Consider the following 26,027-nt stretch of genomic DNA (forward strand, 5'->3'; position numbering starts at 1 on the left):
TACACATTTCTGCTCCCCAACCCCTGTCAATTTTACGGGTAGATCTTATAGACAGGAATAAATTTTAGATCTAGAAGATGCCTTGGAGAACATATAATATGGACCCTTCATCTGACAGATTAGGAAAACTGAGGCCCAGAGATATTAAGTAGTCATGGTGTGAGCCATAAATCTAGGGTTCAGGCCCAGGTCTTTTGACCCGAAATCCTCTGTTCTCTCTGCTACTCCATTGCTGCCTTAAGGTAAATCTTCTGTTCCCTAAACTTCTCCAAACTTTCTGCTGACCCCTACTCTCACATATCTAATTGTCTTTCAGATATCTGTAACTGGATGTCCAGTGGACATCTTAAAGTCAACATGTCCAAAACAGAACTTGTTCCCCCTCCTACCTTCCCTATTACTGTAGAGGGTAATACCATTGGGCTCTCAGGCTCACAATCTAGGAGTCATCCTGGATCCCTCACTATCTCTCCACCCTTCACCCCTTAACCAAGCTGTTGCCAAGGCCTGCTGACTTCACCTTTTCGACATTTTTTGAATATGCCGCCTTCTCTTTTCTGACACTGCCACCATCCAGATGCAGGCCCTCATCACCTGCACTATTGCAGTATCTTGCTGATAGGTCTGCATGTTTCTGGTCTCACCCCACTCCAACTCTTTCTCCATTCAGACACCAAAGTGATGTTCCTAAAGTACAGGTCTGATCATGTCACCTTCCTATTCAGTAAATTCCAGTGGCTTCCTGTTACCTCCAGAAGCAAATCCAAAATGCTCTGTTTGGCATTCAGAGCCCTCTATAATATAGCCCTCTCCTACCTTTTTCAGTCTTCTTACATCTTAATCCACAACATGTACTTGTTAGACTAGTCACACTGGCCTCCTCATTGTCCTACAAACAAGACATTCCATATCTCAGCTTTGGGTATTCTATCTGGCTGCCCCCCTTGCCAGAGATGCTCTGACTACTGACCTCCCTGGCATCCTTTAAGTCCCAACTAAAATCCTACCTTCTACAAGAACCCTTTGTCAACCCTCTTCATTCCAGTGCTTTCCCTCTTTTAATTATTTCCTGTTTATCCAGGATATATCTTGCTTTGTGTGTAATTGTTTGCATGTTGTCTCCTCTGTTAGACTGCAAGCTCCCTAAGGGCAGGGACTGTCTTTTGCCTCTTTTTGTATCCCCCACTCTTAACACAGTGCCTGGAACATAGGAGGCACCTAAATGTTTATTGATTGATTGATTGACCCATTTGTAGCACCGATGGAACGTGCACAGTTCAGGGCTTGCAGGGCTGCTAAACGGGTTTCTTTTGCATTTCCGCTGGGTTGCAGTAAAACACTTCTCCTCCTGGTATCTGCCAAGTTCCCCTGAAGCAGATTTCAAAAAGCTCTTGCTTTATTAATGTTCCTCTTAGTTCATTCCATCTAAGTATCAACACTTGTTGCCATATTGTATATTTTTCAATGTCACTCTTCCTTTGTCTGATTTCTCTTATTTTTTGCCTTTTTTGGGGGGGAGGGCAATTGGGATTAAATGACTTGCCCAAGGTCACACGGCTAGTAAGTGTTAAGTGTCTGAGGCGGTATTTGACCTCAGGTCCTCCTGACTCCAGGGCCGTTGCTCTATTCACTGTGCCACCTATCCTCTCCTGATTTATCTTATTTTTCTGAGGCCATAAGGTACCTCTGTTTTTCCTGCTTTTCAGGTGATGGTGGTAGATGGTAACTCAGGTGCAGTCATATGGAATTCCAGCCTCCCGTGTCACATGGAAGAATCAGCGGCCACTTCAGTGATGACGTCAGACCAAAAATCTGTTTTTCTCTTCTGGGCTGAAGACCTGTCAGCAGCACCATCCAATTCAGTGAGTGAACCTGTGAAAGAGGTCATTTTATTCCTCTTTCCTCTGTTGAAAGGCAGCTAGTTACTCTTCAGAACTGACTGTTGACTTAAGAATTTGCTTGGCTTTGCTCTTTTTTTTCTTTTTTTGGTGGGAAGAGAGCACTTTTCAGCTATAAAAAGCAATAGTGGAAAGTTAGCGGTCAGCCTGAAGATTTTCAGATGTTGAGAAAGTGGAGCCTTTTGTTTCGGACATGTAGGGATTTATCTCATAATCTGAGGTCCTTCTTTATAGGAAGAGATCAAGCTTTAGCCTTTGGTTGTGAAAGGAATTCTATCTTAGCCAGATTTCTCCTCTGTCCTCTATAGTAAATGAGCATTAAATGGGGGAGTCAGTATTTCTGTTTTTTTCTTTTCCTGTTAGAATCTCAACTCAGGACCTGAACCACCTGTGCTCCACCATCTTTACCTTCTACACCCAGCCTTCCCCACAATCCTCCTGGATCTGGCTAATGACACAGGCACTGTGAATGCTTCAGCAAGTGAGTTTTCTGATGGTGGGAGTCTGCATTCACAGGGAGAGAATTTTCTGGTTACATATAAAAACTATTCCATTGAGCCATCATCCTTAGGACATATATATCCCTTTGAGTTTTTTTTTTTTTCCCATGAACAGTGTTGAACCACACACACTCATTTGCTTGATTCCTGTTGTGAGCAGCAGCATAGAGAGAGGTACAAAAAATAGTTGCAATGTTCACCTCTTTGGCATCTACCTTTAATCTTAAACTCTCAGTTAAAGTATCTATATTCATAGAAGTTTGGACAAATAGGTTGAGGATTCTTCAGGATAAGCATCATGGGATAAGTGGTTCTTAGAGAATTTTTAAAAGAAGAAAGGATTTATAGAGAAAAAAGATTTGTTAACAGGGTGTCAAGCAATTGTTTTAGTCTTCTACTTGTTATGAGTGGGAATGCAGTTCACTAAAGTAATGGAAAGCTAGCCACTGTCACCTGTTGGATCGGGATTCTTATTCCCTTGTCTTCCTCATCTTCTTCTCTTTCATGGCATTAGCCCTGAGGAGTCTTTATACCTGGGATGTAACCAGATTGACCACATTCCCTTCCCTATCCTTCTCTATACCTTCCTGCCATCTGGAAGCCAGACTTTCCACTTACGGGTCCAACTGTTTCCTCTGAGGTTGAAGCCAATGCTAGCGATTGTGGCTCTGTTGAAATGTGCTGGCTTTTGTTGCCACTCTTCAGATCTTCTGACATAGGCAAATGCTTCATTCCAGTAAGCAGGAGGTAATGCAATTCATAGAGGGGATGCCTATTGTTTTATATTGTCTCTCAATATTTTTTAAGCGTCCTCTGTTGGTAAAATTCTTTTATATAATATAAATGAAGTAGTTTTCAACATGTCACCATCAAGCATGTTTGTTAAAAGCACTCAAAAATAGTAATGATAATGCTAATTAAAAGCCATGTTTATATTACAATGCTTGTTTTAAAGGTGAGGTAAATTAAGTAATAACTGGATGAGTATTAGGTTGCCAACCCAACATTACAATCTCAACTTTTTTAATCTATTGATTGGTTCATTTCTCTACTGATTCCTTCTAATTATTGACACAAATAATAATAATAAAATAATAATAGCATTTGTCTATATATGACCTCAAGGTTTACAACAAACTTAATACATATTGTCTTATTTGATTCTCACAACAATCCTGTGAAGCTGGCAGTGAAGGTTTTATTATTTCCATTTTGCCTATGGGGAAACTGAGTCTCAGATGATGCAACTAATAAGTGGTCAACTCAGAATTTAAACCAGGTCTTCTTACTCTCTATCCAGTGATTTTTCTTACTACACCATAGTTATTTCCCCAACTTCCATATTATACCTTACAAGGCTGCTGGAAAACTTGCATTCTGCTCGCTACCCTTCCAAGTGCTGTACAAGATAATGATCCTTCTAAGGGAAGGAACATGTTTCTTTACATTAAATGTTATTTCCTTTGTTTTTCCACAGTTGGAATTAATGATGTCTGGAAAGATGCTTTCTATGTTACCAGGAAAACAGGGCCTGGGTCTGAAAACCATCTGAGACCTCTAGTTGTCAGCAAGGTGAACTTAAGGTGGGCCCTGATGGAGAGCCAGGTTGTTGTGCTAAAGGAGACCACCCCCAAAATTGGCCGGGGAGAACTTAGAAGATTCCTTTCTAGGCTAAAGTTTGTTTCTTCTCAGAAGGTAAGTGGATCCCTTGTTAAGGAAATGTTCAATAAATATTGGGGTTTGGTGTAGATTGTTTCCACTCCAAACTTGATCGTCAGAACTGTAAAATCATAGAATCACAGGGGACCTTGGAAAGGACTTTGGAAGTTATCTAGCCCAGCCTGTACCTGAACAGGAATCTTCCCTCTACAACATCCCCAACAAGTAATCATCTAGCTCCCACTTGAGGATATGCAGTGATGAGGAACTTGTTACCTCCTCAAGTAATCTACTTTATTTTAGAACAGCTCTTAGATAAGAGAAGAATGTTGGAAGAGAACTTCATTGAGGTAGTGGCAAGAGTGCTGGACTTGAAGTCAGGGGAGCATTGGGTTCAGATCCTTCACCTCGTGCTTGCCAACTGTGTGACTATTGGCCATCATTCTACCTCTCTGAAACTCCATTTCTTATCTATTAAATGGGGATGATCATGCCTATACTTGTCTTATAGAATTATTGTGAGGATGAGATGAGATTTACCAATAATATCTAGTACAGGGGTGGGGAACTTGTGGCTTCAAGGCTCTCTAGGTCCTCAACTGTAGCCCTTTGACTGAATCCAAACTTCATAGAACAAATCCCCTTAATAAAAGGATTTGTTCTGTAAAACTTAGACTCAGTCAAAGGGCCACACCCAAGGATTAGTGTCCTTGTGCTAGACTCTAGCACTTCGAAAACTTTACTGGGCTGTGAAAATTCTTGATATTATTATCATTGACTATCTAGAATTCTCAATGCTTAGAGTGAAGTTCTTTGTGGTCAGCCTGGTTTCCTAGAAGATTCTGTGACCCCTGAAAAAATTCATTAGCAGATTAGTGGGGAAAAAAGAAAGTCTCTGTGCCTTAGGGAAGGAGAGCCATAGACTTAAGGGTATGAAAAAGTAAGAAAATCATAAATTTTTAGTACCTGGGAAGAAAGGATTTCTATTTAGAAATCTAGTAGAAAGGTGGAGTGTTGGGCATCAGGAAGACCTATGTTCAGATACTTCTTTATATACCAGCTGTATGATCTTGGAGAAATCATTTACTTCTCTGAGCCTCAATTTCCTTACCTGTAAAGGGAATGATAATTGTATCTACCTTGCAACAGTGTTGTTAAGAACTAGATGAGATAATGCATGTAAAATACTTTGCAATACTTAAAGTTCTAAAGAAATGTGAGCTATTGTTATTATTATTTTAATAACTCTGAAAGTTTCCATCTTAAACCAAAACTGAAATAATACATATGTTCATGTTTTCCCCTAGGTCTAGTCTGAAGGTATTTCCGATTTCATATGGAACTAACGAGGACCCTCTCTTTAGCCTAGAATCTTCTCAGTAAAGTCTATAAAATCAGGTATATGGAGAAAGCAAAAGGAAGCCTCTTTCCCAACATTGTCTTACCACCCCTGTATAATTAACACAAAGCACTTTGGAAAGCAGACTGTTCCTCCTTCATAACAGTCCTGCCTGTCAGGTAATGGTATGTTTAGCTTCACTTCTTGACTGTCATATCAAGACCATCCACAAGCTTTCTGTGGGTTGTTTAAAAATGTGAACGAGAGAGAGAGAGAGAGAGAGAGAGAGAGAGAGAGAGAGAATGCATAAATTATAAGCAAATACTGAGAAGTGTCAAAGAAGTACTTATATCCAGGAAACATTTTTTGCTTTGTGTTACTTTATGGCTTTTGAAGTGTGGATTGTTTACTAGATATATTTCAGACCCATTTCCTTGCACATGTGAAACATATCTGGGCCATTTGGTCATCTCTACTCCTCCAAATTTCCTACCTCTTATCTTAGGGTTACTGTTTTTTGACCTTTCATTTCCTTCTCATCAATGTCAATCTTGAACTCTCTCATTTGTCCATCATTGGCACCAATTTAAAATGATATGAGAAGACTGACTATTCTTATCCTTTCCATCCTTTGTTTCTAACCTCCCATCCAGGGGCCCAGAGCTTGTGGGAAGAGTTAGGTGACTCACAAATACAGTAAGACAAATAAATTCAAATGAATTGTCTCTGATAAAGCCCTGTATTATTTTGGTTTTCACTGTGTCAGAGACGATCCACTGTTTCTGCTGGGATGTCAGGAGTAAGTGGAACATTCTTGCTGCTCACAAAAACACTGCAACTCAAGAAGACTTGAGGTTCATATTCTTTTTCCCACCTTACATTGGCTTTTCATAATGACTGGTACACTTCCCTCATGGAGCCCTCTTCCTACAACTTGTTCTTGCATTTTCTATTGAAGAATATTTTTGCTTTGTTGTACAGAATTCTTATGGGAGGAAAAGCTATTCCTGAGCCCTTCCCTGAAAACCTTGAGCCTTGATATGTAGTTGATCTGTCCCACTGACCCTATTCCTTTTAGAGCCATGAAACAGCTTGTATATATTTTGTGGTGTTCTTGTGTAAATACTGTAACTTTGTAAATAGGTTAATTGGTGTAATCTCCAGTTTTTAGTTCCCTTCCCCCATTCTTTTCTTAATAGGGATAGATTCTAGTAAGCTATCTTTTAATAGGGATTATTTATTGGGTTAAGCCTCTCATTTGATGATATGTTATAGGAAATCCCAGTCAGGAGCAGGTGAGAGGACTGTTCTCTCCCTTGAGCTACTTTATGATGCGTCTTCACTGAAACTTTCAGTAGTTCTCCCTTAACTTATTTATCCTATGCTCATTTTAGAGATTTCACTGATAACATTGCGAAATTTGTAAGGGCATGTGTGCCATTTTCCTAATGAAATTCATATGACATAACATGAAAGGGTTTAGTCACTGTCAGTGTGCACCTGACTTGAAATGCAGCCAGTCTGGGTACCTGACCCACACCTGTGAAGACAGAGTCAGTTCCAGCGTAGCTTGTGTCCGAATCCCAGTTTGGCACAGATGATAGAAGAAAAATATCAAGTTGGATCTAGGAATATTTCAGTAGGAAAAGATGGTTCCAGGTCATCTGGATTTTGGATCTGTTTTGAAGGATGTGGTGGTGCTAGGCCCTGTTTTGATTGAGAATCCTTCTTTGCTTTAAATAGACCCAGGTGTTGGAGGGTGTTCCAGTGTCTAATCTGGTCCAAACTGAATGTCATGCTCTATAGTGGCCCCCGTGGCCTGGATGTTCCCTGTCATAGGCCACTGAGATCTGAGCATTTCATATTTCTCCAGTATTCCCAGACTTTCAGATCGGCTACCCATATTTAGGCAGAAATATGTGGTACATTTATTCATAGCACGTGTGTGGTGGAGATCATTTTTAGCAGAGAGCCATGCTTCTTTTTTTTTGGTTGTCACAGAAATATAAAATATAAGAACTGGAAAGAATGTTTTGTGTGAATTCAAGGTGACGTGCTGGCCTACCACACCTTAAGGGTTTAATTTTGGCTATACTTGATATGATTCTTTCCCCTGTTCTCTTTCCTAAACCACTTAATAGATAATGAGTTGTGATGGAAGGTTGACATCTGAACAGTTTGGGTGCTAACCCATGTTCAAATGTATTGAAACCTCCCTCTTCTCTCAGGGAACCATTAACTGGATGAATGAGCATTAGTCTTTACTGTATGCTTTCCTTTCTTTTCTTTACTCCTCACATTGGGTCCCCATAATAGCTTAAACAAAAACTACTAGAAACAGTAATAATAACCTTTTGCATTTTGCTGCAAATGAAGCTGACCATGCTGTACTCTGTCCTGTCTTTGCTTCCCTCTTCAATCAATCTATGAGGGATCCTTCTTTAATTTTATTGTTCTGTGGTATTGTTACATCAATTCCCATAAATGTGAACTGTTGTCTACGTCTTCTGTGTAAAAGAAATACCATTCTATGTATTGTCAAAAAAGCATTTGAAATACAAAATAGAACAAATAAATACCATGTACAGGATTATTTGTGTGTGCCACTCTTCATTTTTCTTAGCTATGAATGATGGTTTATATTCACTTATATAAAAGATAAGGAGCAACTGAGTGATTCATGGGGTTATTTTATGGAGGAATAGATAAGAGGAAAATCATTGGAAGGAACAAGAAGGAAAATAATAGGATTTAGAGATGGGATAAGGATGAAAGTGTATCCCTTGACTCCTCCAAATGGTCTTGAACCAGAATCTTGCTTTACTGAACACCTGACAAGGGAAAGGGACAGTGCTAAATACAGTGGAGCATACAAAGAAAACTGAGACGTCACATGAGAGAACAAATCCCTTGTGTTCTCATTCCACCTCGTGCTTGCCAGGATGACTCTGGTATACTTGACTGTAAGAGAAGTGCTAAAAATTCAGATGCTAACCACTCACACTGACAGCTTCTCATTCTCCCAATCCCAGGCAGGCTATATTAAAGTAGAAAAGAGACCCTTGCTACATGGTAGGGAATGGTGAGATGGGAAGAGGAGGCATCTGGGGGGATTTGGAAAGCCATAAACTTAGGCTGAAAGACAGTCTTACTTTTAGTGCTCAAGATCATGCTAAAGAAAGGACGTCTGGAGTTGTGCACGTGTTCCCAGTGACTGTGGAAGGCAGGACTTGTCCTCTTCACCACTACTGCCCTTCCCCCCGCCATTCTTTCCGACCTCTCCCATTGCAGTCCTAACACTGCTCATCCTCAACTAATGATTCAAGCACTTCACTTAGTTCCATCCTAGGCTCTTGGGAAAGCACCTTCTCCTGTAGCTCTGAGCAAAAGTCAACCCCTACAGAGACCGAGTGGACAGACTGGTTTTGGGCCTGGTAGTAGCTGCTCAGTTGATCCCTGGAGTGGGTTGGAGCCAGTGACTGCTGCTGCTGCTGCTGTTGCTGCTGCTGCTGCTGCTGCTGCTGCAGCAGAAGACATTGGTAGTGTAGCGATGGTGAGTGGCCCAGGTTCTCTTTGAAGGATTTGTAATGGCTACATTTGAATTCCAGTACCATCTTGGTGTAGGTGTTGAGGGTTGTGACAGCTGACATCATGCAACAGGTGAAGGAAACCCAGGCCATGCTACAAATGAAGGAACAGAATTAGACAATGAGAATCTGATTTTCTTCTCCCATGTGATTTGAGGTTGGGTCTATAAGAATAAGAGGGTTTCCTCTTTTCTTGTGTGTGATAATTGGAAGGTTTTAGGGAATTCATTTTAATTAATTAATTTTAGGGAATTATGGTGGAGAAAACTTCCCTTTCTAAGACCAGTGGGGAAAAGGAGATGTATATTGTCAGTATTTTGTGGATCAGACTATGGATATTTTGGGGGTTCATAGAGTTTCATGGAGCAATAGCATTAGCCAAACTAGCTGTATGAAGATTTAACTGTTTTATAACTTGACAGTGTTGGCCAATATAGTAAAAATCGTCCATTATGTTAGACAGACATAGTGTAATGTGGTTTCTGTGGGCAAAATCCACTTCCCTCATGTCTTTGGTAACTGTTTTGAGTCCACATAAAAAGTCCCGTATCTTTCCTAGTCTGAGTGCCAGGAACTTTCTGTTTCTTCACCTAGGTCCCCAGTACCTATCTTTTGGCATTGTACAACTGAGGAACCTCTTTCTCTGTCTGGAATCTCCACACCTTAAGAATCATTGGGTCTGAACTTTGGGTGACAAGTTCTCCAATGAAAGACAAATGTACATTCATTCAGAAGTATGCCTCTTTCCCCCCCCCCCCCCTTCCCCCCGTCTCTCCAGAGTTCTGAACAGCCTAAGGATAGAAAGTTTTGTGAGTTTGGGGAAGGATCTAGAGGTGTTTTTTGCCCTCTGCCTCCAACAAACTTCTCAAAATGAGGCTAGTTTGCCCTTGCTGTCCAAGAGCAAACTCAGCCTTATTCTGCTTAATTTGCTTAGGGGGCTAGTGACCAAAACTAAGAAATGCCCCAGTGCTGTGGATTATAAGGGAATGCTGTGGACACCCAAGAGAGCTTGACCAGAGCAACCTAAGTGTAGAGTAGTTGGTGAAGATTTCTCAAGGAAGAAATTTTCCAAGACCATAAACTCTTGAATCTACTATATAAAGTAGCAAATGTCTGGAGCAGGTCAGATGTCACATAGTAAATATTTAACAAGTATAGAAAAGCCAAAAAACCTCCCAAAATACCCTTACTCTATGGACTTATGATTGTCTTCTTAGAATAGTAATTCCTTGAGGATCATGTTTTTATAATATAGCTGAAATATACTTGGAACTCTGTGGACACTTAATAAATGAGAATTCTTTAGAGAAGGGGTTCCTAACCTAGTGTCCATTGGCCCCATGGGGATCTGTGTATAGATTTCAGGGAGTTTGTGAACTTGGATGGGAAAAAAAATCACATTTTTGTTTTCACTGACCTTTAATTGAAATCTAGCATTTTTTCAAATATGAATGTATGCAACAAAAATCATTTTGAGAAGGGGTTTGGAGGATTTGTCAGACTTCCTAAAGGGGTTCATGGCATGAAATAAGGTAATGACCACTATTTTAGATAATGGTTAGTAATTAGATGAGAAGAGCAGAAAATGCTCAGACATCTCATTAAAAAAAGTGAAATCATTTTGAAGGAAGAGAAGATTCTGGTTTTCCCTTCCCTCATTTTTTTTGGGGGTGGTGGAATCTAAGATAAATAGCATTTATCTCTTTTAAATGTATACCATGATTATGAGGTTGTTTATGGGGTAAACTGTAGGATTTTTTTTCAGGAAGAAATGGCAGTAAATGACTTCCCATATGTGGAAGAGTGAGCCATTCATAGGCCTATGAATTAAACTCCACTCTCTTGTGCCCCAGATAACAAAGGATCATAGTCTTAGAATTAGGATGGAACTCAGAAGTTATCAGGTTTAACTTCTTTCATTTACAGTGAGGCCCAGACAGGTGAAGTAAATGAGTTGTCAAAAAGTCACAGAGGCTGTAAGCTGGGCTTTGAAACCAGATCTTCTGATTCCAAATCTAGCATCTTTTCCATTGCTCCACGACACCTCTCACCAACAAGATGTTATCCACCCTCTCCCTGAACACCTAGAAATATATGTATTTTTTCAAATAAGGAGACTGAGTTCTATAAAACACAAAGAACAGCAGTCTCATTATCTTAGTCACAGCTCTCATGGACAACTTGGACACAAAATGGAGAGGCACTTGATGGGGATACAGCTAATATAGCTCTATCAAGCTATGGAGGATTGTGCCATTATCAGTAGGACCACTGAACTGGACAAAGTACTTGAGAAAAAAACTAGGGGAAGTACATCCGTACTTGCTGGGGGAGTGGTGAATTGGATGTCACCTAATAGGCCTTTTTCACTTGGCTACAATCCTTTTTGGGATTTAGTCTTGGCTCCAGTTCTCCAAATTTGACAGTGACAGTGGATAAAGGATAAGGTGAAGGCCAAGGGACAGTAGAAGAACATCTTATGACAGGTTTTTGGGAAATGATCTAGCAGATTTGGATTAGAGAAAAACTAAAGAGGACACGACTAAATGTGTGTGTGTGCGTGTGTGCCAAGAACCTTTTGGTGGACATACTAGAAGGCCCAGCCATAATCCCAAGTATGCGGCCTCCAGTCTTCTGGTCCCAAGTTGACAGTTGCCTGGAACACTTGTGTGTACATCATGTGTGCCACCATCCCCAGAAGGCCTACAGAGGGAGTGAGAAAGCAGAGTCTGTTACTACATCTTATTTCCTTAAATTTTTTGGTAGCAGATCTATTTACTTTGAAGGAAATGCTCAATTTCAGGGTTCATAACTTAGGAAACTACAGATCATTGGGGAGTGGAGTGGGGCGGAAGATGTAAAGAGGGAGGAGTTCCATGGCATTTGTCCTGGCAAATTATAGAACAACTGCATCCCATAAAATAAAAAACTACAGTGAAAAGTTGTCGAAGGGTCAAGAGCCCTACCTTGATTAGTTTGTCAGTTAATAACATTTATTAAGGGCATATTGTATGCCAGGCAATGTACTAAGCACTGGGAATACTAAGAAAGGCCAAACATAGAGCCTATCATCAAGGAGCTCATAGTCAGTGGTTATAAGCTGTTTGGACATAGTACCTAGAATTCTAGGTCCGAAGCCTTTGAAAGTGTCTTTTTCGTTGCTATATCTTTAGCCCAACAGTCCTGTTTCTTGCTTTTTCTTTTTTTCCTCTACCCACTTTCTCTTCCTTCTTGGATTTTTTTTTTCCTGGACCAGTATGCATATATCTTTCAATATATTTAGTACATCCCTGAAAAGTTGTAGAAGCATCAAATGTTATTTTAAATGCACTAGAAAACTTTGAATTCAAAGGACCCTGTGGCATTAAATAAATTCTTATGAAAAACAAAGAAATTTTAGAAGATATAAATTAACTTAGTGTTTCACATGTATGATTAAAAAAATACATATAGGGTCTCATATGAGCTGATGAAGAATGAAGTGAAGAAAACAATTTAAACAATAACAACACTGTGAAAACAGCTTTGAAAGACTTAAGAACTCTGATCAATGTAGTTACCAACTGTAATTCCAGAAGACTGATGATGAAGCACGCTACCCTGCCCACCTCAGAGAGGTCATGAATATAGGGTGCAGAATGAATGGGACATATTTTTTTGTACATGGCCAGTTTGAGTATTTGTTTTGCTTATCTATGCATATTTGTTACAAGGGTTTTCTTTTTTAATAGTGGGATAAGGGGAAAAATCTGTTAATTGAAATAAAATTATTTAAAAACTACATGTGGGATAGTATTTGTAATTCATTTTCACCTCTAAACTAATGCATTCTGACATATTGATCACAAACTGAGATTCATTAAGAATAGATCTGCACCAAGAGTCATTACCAAATGGATGAATGTTCAGATGATATGAAAAAACAGTAATCAAATGAATTATAGACTATTAACAACTTTTTGAAATGTTACTCCAAATGACTCAACAAGGGTCAAAACAACTCTAAGGTTTGTTTTACCTCACACCTATAAAACTGGGAAAAATGACAGGAGATGAGAATAGTCTATATTGGAAGTATTGTAGAATGATATGTCCACTAATATATTGTTGGTGGAACTAAATCGTCTTGGAAAGCAGTTTGGAATTATGTTCATAAAGTTACTCAAACGTTCATACCTTGACACTGAGATCCCTCCGCTAGGCGTATACCCCAAGGAGATCAAAAATTGTATTTTTTGTTGCCGTAAATAATTAGAAACAAAATCTATGTACATTGATGGAGGGGAATAGCTAAGTTAATTGTGATACATGCATGACACTGTGCCACAAGACAAGGCAAATATGAAGAATACAGAGAATCAAAGAAAGAATTTTATGAATTGATACAAAGTGAAGTAATATGAGGAAAACAGTATATATAATAACTACAATGTAAGTGAAAAGAATAATAAAAATAAAAATTGTATGTTGTATAATCATTATGATCACTCAGCCTCAAAAAGGAGAGGAGAAAACATACTTCCCCCTGCTCTTTTCAGAGGAGGGTGACTGGATATGGAATATTATAAGTGTTGTTAGATGGGTTGGTCATTTTTGGTTAACTGCTTTTTTTCTGCAGCTTTATTCTTTGTTATAGCAGATGACTCTCTGGATAATGAAGGGGGAAGGGATGTATTTGAAAATCAATGGAAAAACAAAAGATACTAATAAAAATTAAAAGTCAGGTCATGTCAGACTAATAACTCATTTTTGTCAGAATTGCTAGAGAGATTAGGAAAGTGCTAATAAGAACATTGTTCACCTGGATTTTAATAAAAATTTGGCAAAACCTGATGAATGTTATTCTTCGGGGGAAAATGGTGAGAGATGTGCAAGACAGTAATACAGTTCGGTAGTTTTGGAACTCGTTGAATGACAACACCCTGAAAGTAGCTGTCCACTTGGGAGAAAGTTTTTAGAGGAGTGCTGCACAGGTCTGATTTTGGCCCTATGCTTTTTAATATTTCTTTTAATGACTTGGATAAATACAAAGGTGGTGTGGTTTTTCAGGTAACTATCAAAAAACTATCATATTGGATGAACAAACCATGATCTAAAAAGGTCTTAATAGGTGCAAGTATACCTGTTTGAGCAAACGCAGTAAGATGAAATTTAATGTAAAATCTTCCATTGAAGGTTTTAAAAATCAGCTTTACAACTATTAAATTAGAACATGGCTAGACATCAGTTCATCTGAAAATATTTAGGGATCTTGTGAACTTTAACCTCAGTAGAAGGAAAAGATGATTTTTTTTTTTGAGAAGGCAAGGGTAGTTCAGGACCTGTAATTTCATCAGTGAAGGAAACTCCATTGATACAGATGGGCTACTCTTCTGTAACTTATAGAGTGTTGCCTGGAGGTACTGAAAAGTTAGATGACTTACCCTTGGTCACACAGGTATTGTGTGCTGGACTTAGACCTCTCTTTTCTTGACACCAAGACTGGTCCTCTATCCACACCAAGTCATCTCTCATAGCAGTGTGATATGGCAGGTAAAAAGCTAACAAAACCTTAGGTTGCATTGAGAAGTATAGCTTTCAGGACTAGGGGAGGTGCTAATCCCTTATTACCCCGAATTTAGTTCTGGGGACCATATTTTAGGACATTTGTAAGTTGGAGAATGTCAGAAGAAAAGCAATCAGGATGGCAATGGATCTCAAGATTAATACCACATAAGTATCACTTGATGGACTACGGCAGTATTTAGCCAGGAGACAAGATTTGTGGAAAACATGATAGCTGTCTTCAAATATTTGAAGGGCTGTCATGAAAAAAGGGGGAGTAAGCTTGTTCTCTTTGGTCCCAGAGGGCAGGAGCAATGGTTGAAAGTTTCAAATAATCAGAAGCTTAATAGGAGGGAGGGAAGAAGAGAAGGAAGAAAGGGAACATAGAAAGGGGGTAGTGCCATATTTTAGAAGGTAGTTATTTGTGGCCTAGGTGGCTTGATGGGAGATCCCTACTTTCAAGTTCCTGGTTACTTTCTGTCTTTTTCTCTCCCTTAGTAAGGTCGGATAGTAAACTTCCCTAACCCAAGTGATAGAATTAACTAGGGCAGTGATAAAGTCCCTCCGAAAACACATGGAAGAAACAGATATGTGTTTGCTTACTCACCTTAGAGGGGATATCATGGACACTGTTCCTGAGCTCCAACCTCATGTGTAGGGGAAGGGAATTTCCTAAGAATTTAGCAAAGAAAAGAAATTTCTTGGGCAGTATCCTGAGATTAACCCCAAGTTCAAGAGTTAAGGGGATTGATTTCTGTTTTTTGTTAGTTTGTTTTTGAGGGGGCAAGGCAATTGAGGTTAAATGACTTGCCCAAGGTCACATAACTAGTAAGTGTCGGACTGGTCCGGTCCTCCTGACTCCTGGGCTGATGCTCCATTCACTGCGCCACCTAGCGGCCACTAAGGGGATTGATTTCTGGAGAAGAATTCCTCAGTAATCTCTCAGAGAAAGATTAACCATGCAACCTGTGCAACTGAATGGGCCGTAACGTTAAAGCTATGCCATGGGGGAGCAATGTATCTACCTTGCCATCCTGAGATATTATAGTCAGTTATTTGGGCAGTGTAGATATGTACGAAGAGGTTACCTGTCCAGTAGCTCCAAAGTATATTTATCTTCTGGGTAGTCCAAACCGGGGCACTAAGACACTAGGGGGTACTGTAACTCTTTGTAGGAGAGCTAAGGATTCAGCAGGATGTTGGAGTGTTGCTGCACTGACAGCTCTGAGTTCAGTTCCTTCTAAGGGGAGGTATTGTGACTGTTTTATATATTTTCTTTATCTGTTTATGGGAATCTGGCGTGTCCTTTGTGCCTTCTGTATTTTCTGTGGGTGGTATAAAAGTCGTCCTAAATGCATGATATACATTCATTATTTGAATGCTTGTAAAGGAGCAGGGCATACCTTTTACTCATATCTGTGAAAATCTAGACAAAAACTTTATTTGAAGATTTTCCAGAGTAAATTTCAAGTTCATAGTAAGCCAAAGAGAAAATGACCCTTTTGGGTTAACCAATGAAATCATAACTGTTTCATGTGAGTCCAGAACCTAGAGATTTGAGGCACTTATATTGGTACATTGGGTAATTTTTGCATATATTTGGAACTAACTTAACTGTGTACTTATTCCCCCTGCCCCCATATGATGTAAGATTCCTTAAGGCAGGCATTGTTTTGTTTTTGTCTTTGTATCCTCAGCATCTAATATGATGCTTTACACACAGTAGGCACTTGATAATCATTAAATATCATATTTTTGACCAAAGTCTGAATTAATCAAATAGGCTGTTTTGCCTTACTTTAAAATGCCTTTTTCTGTGTCAGCAGCTCCAGAGACCAGGTAAGGATAAAAGTGGAATTTCCCCTTATCTTGGGACACACTCCTTGTGGTATGAGCCAAACGGACCCAACAGCTTCTTTGTTCTCTGAGTAAACTCAGAGAATATCTCTTCCCCCAGACAGGGCTAACTTGGGAGCATTCTTTCTTCTAAGAATAAGACTCTGAACCTAAGATACTATCTTGAATAATGGGACTTTTTCTTATCTAAACATTTTGTGGGGCATGTGTTAGGTTATGGCATATTAATGATAAAGAAAACACAGATGTTCCAGGTTGACACCTCACAATTCCTTGTAATCATAAATTTTTACCCTGAATTGGGCTGGCTCTAAAATGTATTTAAACCTTTTCATTTTCTTGTTCATCAGTTAGACATTAACTTCTAACTCCTTGTACAAGTTGGCTAGTTTTAAGGGAATAAATGCTTTAACTGCATATTACTATGTGTTTGTCTTCTTTAACCAAACTTTTAAAAGGTTGACACACTTAACAACTGTTTATTGGGTGAGTAGCCAGTGAGTTTCCAAGAGGTCTTCAAGCAAAGGCCAGATGGCCACTTGTTGATAATGTCATTCTTGTACATGCATTGGTTGGACTGGGTGACCCTTGAGGCTCCTTCCAGCTCTGAGGGGTTTGTGATTCTGTGTCCCCAAGGGAGACACTCACCTGACAAGACTGAGGACATAGCAGCAAAGGCATTAAGCTTCAGTCCACAGCCAGGGTTCCCAGGGAAGAACAATTCCAGTAGCAGAAGGAGGAGGCTGATGGATAGCAGACCGATGTAGACTATCTCTGACCCCAGGGAAAACCAAAGTATTCCTGCCAGAATCCAGAGAAAGAAGGTGCTGTCATTATGTCAGAACAAAACAGTAACCCAAAATGCCAATTGGAAAAAAATAGGATGTATAGACAAGATTTACAAAGAGCTAAAGGTTAGTGAGCAGAAGAGCAGAGGTGATAGTGTATCCCAGCCTAGGAAATTCCCTTACAGGATAGCTTTGTCTACTCTGCGCACAATGGGTATTTCATAAATGTTGATGACTAACTGAATTCACAAACTGCAAAGGAGGTTCCTAGAAAGTCATTCTATTCTCATCTAACCATTTAGAGATGGAACTTTTCCCATTACCAGCCTCAGAGAAAATGTCACCTCCCACACCCTTTCCCCCTTGCCACTTTGCTTCTTTAATGAATGGTTACAATATTGTAAAGGAATGGAGCCATTGGGTGAGGCTAGTGGAGAGAGTGTGCAACTCAGTGAATTAATAATAGTAATCATAATAACAACACCAATTGGTTGTTCAGTTTTAGTCATGTCCAGCTCTTTGTGACTCCATATAGGGTTTTCTTGGCAAAGGTAATGGAATGGTTTGCCATTTCCTTCTCCAGCTTATTTTATAGATGAGGAAGCTGAGGCAAACAGGGTTAAGTGACTTGCCCAGGGTCATAGAGCTAGTAAGTGTCTGAGGCTAGATTTTGAACTCACATCTTCCTCACTCCAGGCCCCATAGTCTTATCCACAGTGTCACCTAGCTGCCCTAACAACAGCAATAACTACCGTGTTTCCCCGATAATAAGACACTGTCTTATTAAATTTTTTGGACAGAAAAACACCAGAGGGCTTATTTTCAGGGGAGGGCTTATTTTAATGAACATTGACAGCAATTTTAATAAACAGGTAAATGTGAACAAAAAAAATGTACTTTTATTCAATAATGAATTCAATAAAAAACAGGATGACGTGCTCACTGCTGCAGCTCTGATTGGATGCAGCTCGGAGCACGGTGTGCGTTTCACCGGGGTGGGTGGGGGGACGGTGCATACAGAGGGTACCATAATGTAGCATGTAGCGCAGGGGATCACCTTCACTACAGTAGCAATCTCAATAGGGCTTATTTTCGGGGGAGGGCTTATTTTAGAGGAATCTTACACAGTAAGGGGAGGTCTTATTTTTGGGATAGGTCTTATTGGGGAAACACGGTAACATTTAATTTCAAGTGCTTTGAGATTAGCAGATTTGTTTACATGTAAATGTAAATATAAATTATACATATAAATATAAATAAATACATTCATTTGAAAGAAGAAAAGTGAAAGTAGCTTAAGTTGTATTTTTTTGCAAGTCCTGAAAAGTGAATAGTACCAACTCACAATTTGAGGGTTAGAAAAGGGTTTTAGGGGGCGGCTAGGTGGCGCAGTGAGTAGAGCGCCGGCCCTGGAGTCAGGAGGACCTCTGTTCGGATCTGGCCTCAGACAGTTAACACACACACACACACACACACACACACACACACACACACACACACACACAAACTAGCCATGTGACCTTGGGCAAGTTACTTAACTCCAATTTCCCTCCAAAAAGAAAAAAAGAAAAGGGTTGTAGCAGCAGCCAGATGGTGGGGAGGTGGAGGAAGGGTGGGGGGAGATAAAGTTCTGGGTCTGGAGTCAGGAAGACCAGAGTTCAAATCTATCCTCAGGCAATTATTCATTGTGTGACCCAAGAGAACTCACTTAACCTCTGTCTACCTCAATTTCCTCAACTGTAAAATGAATTATAATAGCATCTACCTTCCAGGATTGTTATGAGGATCATGTGAGATGTTTGTAAAACATTTAGCTCAGTATCTGATGCATAGTACATGCTATATAAATGTTGTTACTCTGTTATTATGATTATTATTTACACATGTCAATTTTATTTTGCCAAATTTGTACATGACCAATAATCCCTGCTATAATTTCCCCAACAGGTAGTCAGCCAATCTGTGCTTGAAGACATCCAATGTAGGGGGAAGTCCATTCCCTTCTGAGAGATCCCATGCTGTTTTGAGGATAGCCATAACTGAGAATATTTGGGGATCAGAAGACTGAAACTTGTAATTCCAAGTACACTTGGGGTTGTGGGTGGATGTTTTTGTATGGGTACCATGAGCTTTTTATCACCTCTGTGGACATAGTCTCTTCCCTCTGTTGGCCAGATCTCTCCTGATAGATAACTTCTCTAAAGCCTGTTTTTACCTGGGTTCAAAAACATGAAAACAAACAAAAAAACCCCCAACTACCCCACAAGTATTGGGATAGAGGAAAAAGATCTTAGGATTTTACATTTTAGTAGAGTGATAGCTCCATGTCAACAGTGTGATATGGTAGTCAAGAAAAATATTGCAACCTTAGGTGTGTGCCCAGATTAAATCCCATCTGGACTATTGCTTTTGCTTCTGGCCATCACATTTTAGGTAGAACATAACACGATTAACTAGAGAATGTCCAGAGGAAGGTAACCAGGATGGTGAAGGGTTTGGAGTTTTTGCTGGATGAGGGTCAGTTGAAGGAGAAGACACTTAGGAGGGAGGGGAAAGGAACAAGATGAGAAGGGAATGAGAAGAGCATTTATTAAGTGCCTTCCCTGTGCCAGGTCCTGTTCTAAGCACTTTACAAATATTAATCTATTTAATGGGAACATGAGAGCTATCTTTGAATATTTTAAAGGCTGTTATGGGGAAGAGGGATTAAATTTAGTGCTTTAGAAGCTAATCCCTCCTGAGTTAAAATTATGACCAGTAGAACTGCCATGTGATTCATGTCTGTAACAGGAAAGCTACAAAGGATCAAGCAGCCTAGGGAATGGCTGAGAGAGATACAGAGGGAGTGAGGCAGAGGTGTGAACCTTTCTCAGATAGCTAGGATTTTGATCAAAGCTTATGTGCTCTAAGATGAGTTAGGACAAAGAATTTAAAAATTTTGATTATTGGGGTGGCTAGGAGGTGCAGTGAATAGAGCACCAGCCCTGGAATCAGGAGGACCTGAGTTCAAATCTGGATTCAGACATTTAACACTTACTAGCTGTGTGACTTTGGGCAAGTCATTTAACCCTAATTGCCCTGCCTTCCCCCCTGCAAAAAAAAAAAAAAATTGATTATTGCCAACTTTACCAAAGTTGAGCTTATCTTCTGCCCCTTAAGCTAAGACCATGTTGTCTAGGCAGCTATGGTAATCTGGTGAAGGAGATGGGTCCATGTGAGCCACAGTTATGGTGTGCTTTTGTTTTCTACTTGAGTAGGCCAAGTAGAAGGGGGTGGTGACTGAGGAGGACCTCTGCCCCTGACCTGGGAAGAGGGACCATACCCCTCAATTACAAAGCCAGGACAAGGAAGAGAGATCTTTTCCACTTTTGCTTTAGCTTTCTATTTTAGACTTTTAGACCTTGCCAGACAGTGGCATACCACTAATTATAAGAAAAAAAAGAATGGCTTCCTGTATGGTCAATGGCCAATGTCATATAGAAAAGGCCTCTGAGCCTCCTTGAAAGATCCCCTGCCAACAGGTACAAGTAGAGAGAGTTGTGTGACTCTGGGTGTCATTCTGTCCTTGGACCTCACACCATACACATCAGAGAGTCATGGATTGTGTTTGCAGAGAGGGAAGTCAATTATCAGCTATTCATCAAGGTTACATGATCTAAGCCAATAGCCAACATTTGGATCATTCAGGCTTCCAAATATCCCTTTTGGGTCTTGAATTATCTGAAACTTGGCTGTCTAATTAATCACTAAGTCAACCAGTCTCAGTAAGAGGTTTGGGGTTTAAAAGTTCTGAAAGGGAGCTGTTGGCAAGACTCAGATGTGGCAGTAGAAAGAAAATTTTGCTGAAACTCTTGTGTAAACTGTCTTTAATTTTGGCCTTGGCCAAATTGCTTCACCAGATTGGGGCTAAATTTTCTCACTTGCAAAATGAGAGGGTTGAGTTAGAGAATTTCTAAAGTCTCTTCTAGCTCTAAAATGTGAAGCTTCTGGGAATTGGGCAGTTCAGTTCAATTCAACAGACATCTATTAAGCACCTACTAGGTACAGGCATTGTGCTAAGTGCTGGAGATACAAAAAGAGGCAAAAGATAGTCCCTGCCCTCAAGGAGCTTATAATCAAATGGGGGAGACAATATTCTAACAAATATGTACCAAGCAAGCTACATACAAGATAAATAGAAATAATCAAGAGAGTGAAGACGCTGGAATTAAGAGATATTAGGGAAAGTTTCCTGTAAAAATAAGACTTTAGCTGAGACTTAAAGGAAGCCAGTTGTCCAGTCTCTCCATTGATCTGGGTGGCCAAATGTAAAAAAAATCTCTTAACCTTAGCTTGAGAAACTGAGGCAGCAGCTGCTGAGAGGCTCAGCATATCTTCCCCTTTAATTGTTCTCAAGATGTGCCATGTTATGAAGAGGACGCTGAGATCCTTGTGATCGAGATATCTCTGGTAGCTTGGAAAGTCACCCATTTAAATCCAACCCTCAGGAGAAGTCCCAAAGAGACTGAGTTTGTCATCAAGAGACCTTCCTTTTCAAACACTTGATACATCTCTCTGTCCTCTTCAGCACTCACCTTTTCTTACTGCGACTGAAGTATGCCATATTCAACATGGCCCAGTACACAGAGTCTATCCCTTTCACCTCTCCCACCTGCATTGACTCATTCTATCAAAACCTTGAAAGATGACAGTATTTCTAACATTTAATGAACCAATTCAAAGGAGAATGCTGATCCTTTAATATCTTACTCCTCTCACTGTTATACACATCAAAGGAATGAGTTTCATCTAGGTTCAATGACTTAATCCAAAAGGAGTTTTTGATACTCTAGTAAGGGGAAGGATGGAGGAGATAAGACTTATTTTGGGCAGGAGTTTCTTTCCCTGTCCCTTACATCATACCAGCAGGTAAGAACACAGTCTGCCCACTGAAAGGCAGGCCCCTTTACGCTCCATATTCCAGAGGAATATCAAGACACATTCATACCTCTTTCTACTGGTGGTGTGAGTTCAATGAAACTGCGGCACTTCTCTCCTGAAACAAAGACAATAAATACACATAGAAACAGGTAGATGACATTATGGGGATGTGGAGGAAACTGCACCTCCTTCATTTGTGTTTTCCTACTACCCAAGCTGCATTATCTCTTAAAGATGCTGCTTGAAGGATATGGAGCACAGAATTAGTTCAACAGCATCACCATCATTATTATTAATGTGGTGGAAGTTGAATTGGAGTCTACGCCATGGGGCATGCTTGGGAATGGACCTGAACAGTAGGATGGGCGTCCAGTGGAGCACACTTGGAGTTGAGCCTGCTCCTCCACAATTTTCAGTGACACATGTTGAGAACTGGAAAAAGACTTTGAAGGTGAACTACCCCAACTTCTTTATTTTATAGATGGAGAAACTGAGACCCAGGGAGATCAACTGACTAAATCATAAAGCTGGAGGAAGAAGACAGGGACAGAACCCAGGTTTCTTATTTCCCATTGCATGGTTCTTTTCACTGTAGAGTGCTGCACTCTCTTTCTCCTTAGTGCTTTTATTCTAATAAAGTAGGACTTCTTGGGATCTATAAACCTTTTCTTTCTTCCTTCCTCCCTTTCTTTCTATCATCTATTTGTTTACACACTATATACATATATGAACACTTTTAATATAATTAATTTCCTTTTTAATCCTAGGTATTTTATTTTATGCATTTAAAAATTATCCTGAGAAAGGGTCTATAGACTTCAGCAGACTGCCAAAGGGGTCCTTGACATAAAAAAAGACCAAGCAACTTCTCTGCAGCAAAATGATTTTTGTGCAGAAATTATAAAATATGAGTAGCAAGGGAAATTCTTGAAGGCAATATATATATTTTTTTCATTTATACTCTCTACTAAAGAGCTCAGCAATGAAAAACCAATGGAGAGTATTGGTTTTTGATCTTTTAGGAGGTAGTGGGTAGAATCCTGGCTTAGTTGTCAGAATACTCTGGTTCTAGCCCTGGCTCAAGTTGTATGACTTTAGGCATGTTACTGCCTCACTCTTTAAGCTCCAGTTTTCTCATCTACAAAATAGGAGACTAAGATTTTCAGAGGGGCATCCTGTTTTAACTTTCTATGATTCCATGAGATATCTCTAAGGAGTAGAAGAGATACAAAGTGGGGTGACTAGGTGGTGCAGTGAGTAGAACACCGGCCCTGGAGTCAGGAGGACCTGAGTTCAAATTCGGCCTCAGAAACTTAACACAAAAAAAACCTAGCCATGTGACCTTGGGCAAATCACTTAACCCCAATTGTCCTGCCCTCCCCCTCCAAAAAACAACAACAACAAAAAAAGAGAAGAGATACAAAGGGATACTAGTGACAATGTGTATATGTTTGGTGGAGCAGAGGAATCCTTTGTATTACTCCAGTTGCTTTCATCTTTAATTGTATAGCCTAAAACCATTCCTAGGTATTGAACTGACTTGAAAAGTAACATGAGGTTTCTGGGACGAAGATATTACCTTGGCTTTCCATATTTTCTTCACAAGAGAGCCACATGCCAGCGTGGAAATAGCGAAAGGAGAAGCGGTCGTCTCCTGTCTCCCAGCTGTAGTTTACTACCTCCTGGCTTGATGTATTGCTGCTACCCCCATCCAAGGGCACCAGCATGCCAATACACTTGGAGGCCTTAGTCTTCCCACACAAGGGCTTGGGCACTTTCTGTGTGCCCACACACCAGTAGCTGCCAAGGAAGGATGTCGTAGAAAGGCAGAGGGCCAGTATGTTGAGGATGACTGCTACAATAGTATGGTGGTGGAGGGCCAGGAGCTTCAAGAAATCCATCTGCAACAGACAAGCATTTGCAAAGGAGGACACAGGTTCACCTTTTCAGATCTGGCTACTTTCCCCTTCCATTCTTTGAATTCAAATCACATTTCTGTCTTCACTGGAAGCTAAGCCATGATAAAATCTTTCCTCAGTGCTTTTATGAAAGTTCTGTTATACTCAGTATATTTAAAGAGGAGCTTGTTATTTTCCCTCCCAAGTCAGTTACCTTTTCCCTTAACTTCTGTGTTTCTATTAAGGGTACCGCCATTTCTCCTGGTGATGGGGTACCTGGGGTCTAGGTCAAACCAACTTGTAAAACCAGTCTGTGAAGTTGTAATTTGTCCTTTCCCACCCTTGAGCTCTGCCCCTTCTCCCTATAACACACTCCACCTAGGCAACACCCTGTGACCCCTTTGTTCTTACTTAATCTCTTCATTTCTTCCCGGCCTGGCCCACACCCTCCTTTGTCCTTGCCTTTTGTCTCCTTGACCTGGCCCAAATCTTATCTAAACTATCTATTCACATGCTCCTCTTGGTCAGCTCTGACCTTTGTCTATGCATTGAGGCCCCTCCCATCAGGTCAGCCCTGACAATGGCAGCCCTACCCTTTAAAGGTAAAAGCATGTACCCCTCTGGTTGGCAGGTCCCCTAAAGGACTCTTGCCCGCTGTAATGGCGTAATAATAAACTTTCTCAACTCTAACTCCAAGCGAGGCTGAGCTGAATTCTTTCCAGACGCCCTTGCAGGTTTCCTGGTCTTGTATGAGATCAGGGTTCCTGCTGAACCTATTGGGATCCCGTCCCCCATCACTGGCACTAAATTTCCAACTTAGAGAAGTTATCTTTGACTCTTTCTGCTCATTTATTCTCTATATTCAATTTATTGTTGTCTTATTGATTCTGCCTTTATATATCTCTCACATCTTTATCTCCATTCACAGAACCAACCATCCTCTTTCATCTGAACAACGCAAGAACTTCTTAATTGGTCTCCTTGCATCCGGTCTTGCCCCTCTCCTACTATTTTCTACACAGCCACATTTGATATTCTTAAAGCATAGGCATGACTATATCACTCTCCTGCACAAGAAACCTGATTGGCTTTTCATTTCCTCTAGGATAAGACAAGAATTCCTCTATTTGATGATTAAAGCCCTTCACAGTATGAATATTGTGAAAAAGCCCTTCACAATTGATAAAACCCTTCAAAATTCAACCTCTAATTCCAGTCTGATTACTCATTCCTCCTTTTCACGTTCTATATTCTAGCCAAATTGGCCTCCTTGCCATTTCTTGTGTGTGTTCTCCCATTGCTTGTCTCCATGCCTCTGCATGGACTGTCCTCCATGTCTGGAATGCTCTTCCTCCCTTCTTGGAACCCCTAGAAACTCAACTCAGATTCTAGCTCCTCCAGGAAACTTTTCCTAATCCTCCCAGTTCTCAGAGCTCCTCCCCGTCCCATAATTACTTTGCACAGCCTGAAACCATTCTCAGGAACATGAAGCTGCTGGGATGGAGAGGTCACCTGGGATTTCTATGTTTTCATCACAGGAGAATCACATGCTTAGCACAGTCTCGGTACATTGTATGTGCTTAATAAATGTTTATGGACTGACTGAAATGCTGTCATGGAAATAGTAAAAAGAAAAGTGGTCATCCCCCATCTCCCAGGTATAAGTGATCATCTCCTGGAACTTCATATTTATTCCTCTAGGTATGTGTTAGTCTCTACAAAGTCCTATTTCAATGCTAATTGTGGTGTGGAAGTAAGTTCTTAAAGGTTATGCTATGAAACCGGGAAATAAGATACACAGGCAATGGGGCATAGAAATCTATCTTGCCCTGCAAGAAAGTAAGGGGGAAGGAGGTAAGGGGGGAATGGAGGGGATAAAAGGGAGGGCAGACTGGGGGAAGGGGTAATCGGTATGCTTGCCATCTTGGGGTGGGGGTAGAGGAGAGATGGGGAGAAAATTTGGAACTCAAAATTTTGTGGAAATGAATGTTGAAAACTAAAAATAAATAAATTCTGGATAAATGAAAAAAAAAGTTA

The 26,027-nt window shown here is 40.2% G+C and overlaps 3 protein-coding genes across 4 annotated transcripts in view; 2 read left to right on the top strand and 1 right to left on the bottom strand.

Annotated features, from left to right (window-relative positions):
- The window catches only part of FAM234B (family with sequence similarity 234 member B), a 34,974-nt gene extending 26,988 nt beyond the window's left edge, over positions 1–7,986 (top strand). The window contains exons 10-13 of the mRNA XM_069101527.1: positions 1,707–1,862; positions 2,262–2,379; positions 3,876–4,093; positions 5,365–7,986. Coding sequence (XP_068957628.1) covers positions 1,707–1,862; positions 2,262–2,379; positions 3,876–4,093; positions 5,365–5,370 — 498 coding nt within the window. The 3' untranslated portion in view covers positions 5,371–7,986. The remainder of the gene's footprint in view (positions 1–1,706; positions 1,863–2,261; positions 2,380–3,875; positions 4,094–5,364) is intronic.
- EMP1 (epithelial membrane protein 1) overlaps positions 1–26,027 on the top strand; it is a 278,012-nt gene that overhangs the window by 6,472 nt on the left and 245,513 nt on the right. The gene's annotated exons all lie outside the window — the stretch shown is intronic.
- GSG1 (germ cell associated 1) lies at positions 8,087–24,246 on the bottom strand. The gene is made up of 6 exons (XM_069101459.1): positions 24,205–24,246; positions 23,672–23,993; positions 22,160–22,207; positions 17,033–17,185; positions 11,575–11,686; positions 8,087–9,077 (listed from the first exon to the last, which is right to left on the bottom strand). The coding sequence occupies exons 1-6, from the start codon at positions 24,244–24,246 to the stop codon at positions 8,690–8,692; spliced, it is 1,065 nt and encodes a 354-aa protein (XP_068957560.1). The 3' UTR covers positions 8,087–8,689.

This window comes from Petaurus breviceps, unplaced genomic scaffold (genome assembly GCF_028583685.1).
Source record: "Petaurus breviceps papuanus isolate PSGF00001 unplaced genomic scaffold, PetGlider_PUasm1.0 470, whole genome shotgun sequence".
NCBI classification, from domain to species: domain Eukaryota; kingdom Metazoa; phylum Chordata; class Mammalia; order Diprotodontia; family Petauridae; genus Petaurus; species Petaurus breviceps.

Coding starts and splice junctions, on each gene's coding strand:
- GSG1 (XM_069101459.1), bottom strand. CDS start 24,246: ATGGCGGTACCCTTAATAGAAACACAGAAGTTAAGGGAAAAG. Junction 22,208..23,671: donor AGAAAATATGGAAAGCCAAG/GTAATATCTTCG, acceptor TCTTTGTTTCAG/GAGAGAAGTGCCGCAGTTTC. Junction 17,186..22,159: donor CACACCACCAGTAGAAAGAG/GTATGAATGTGT, acceptor GGATTCTGGCAG/GAATACTTTGGTTTTCCCTG.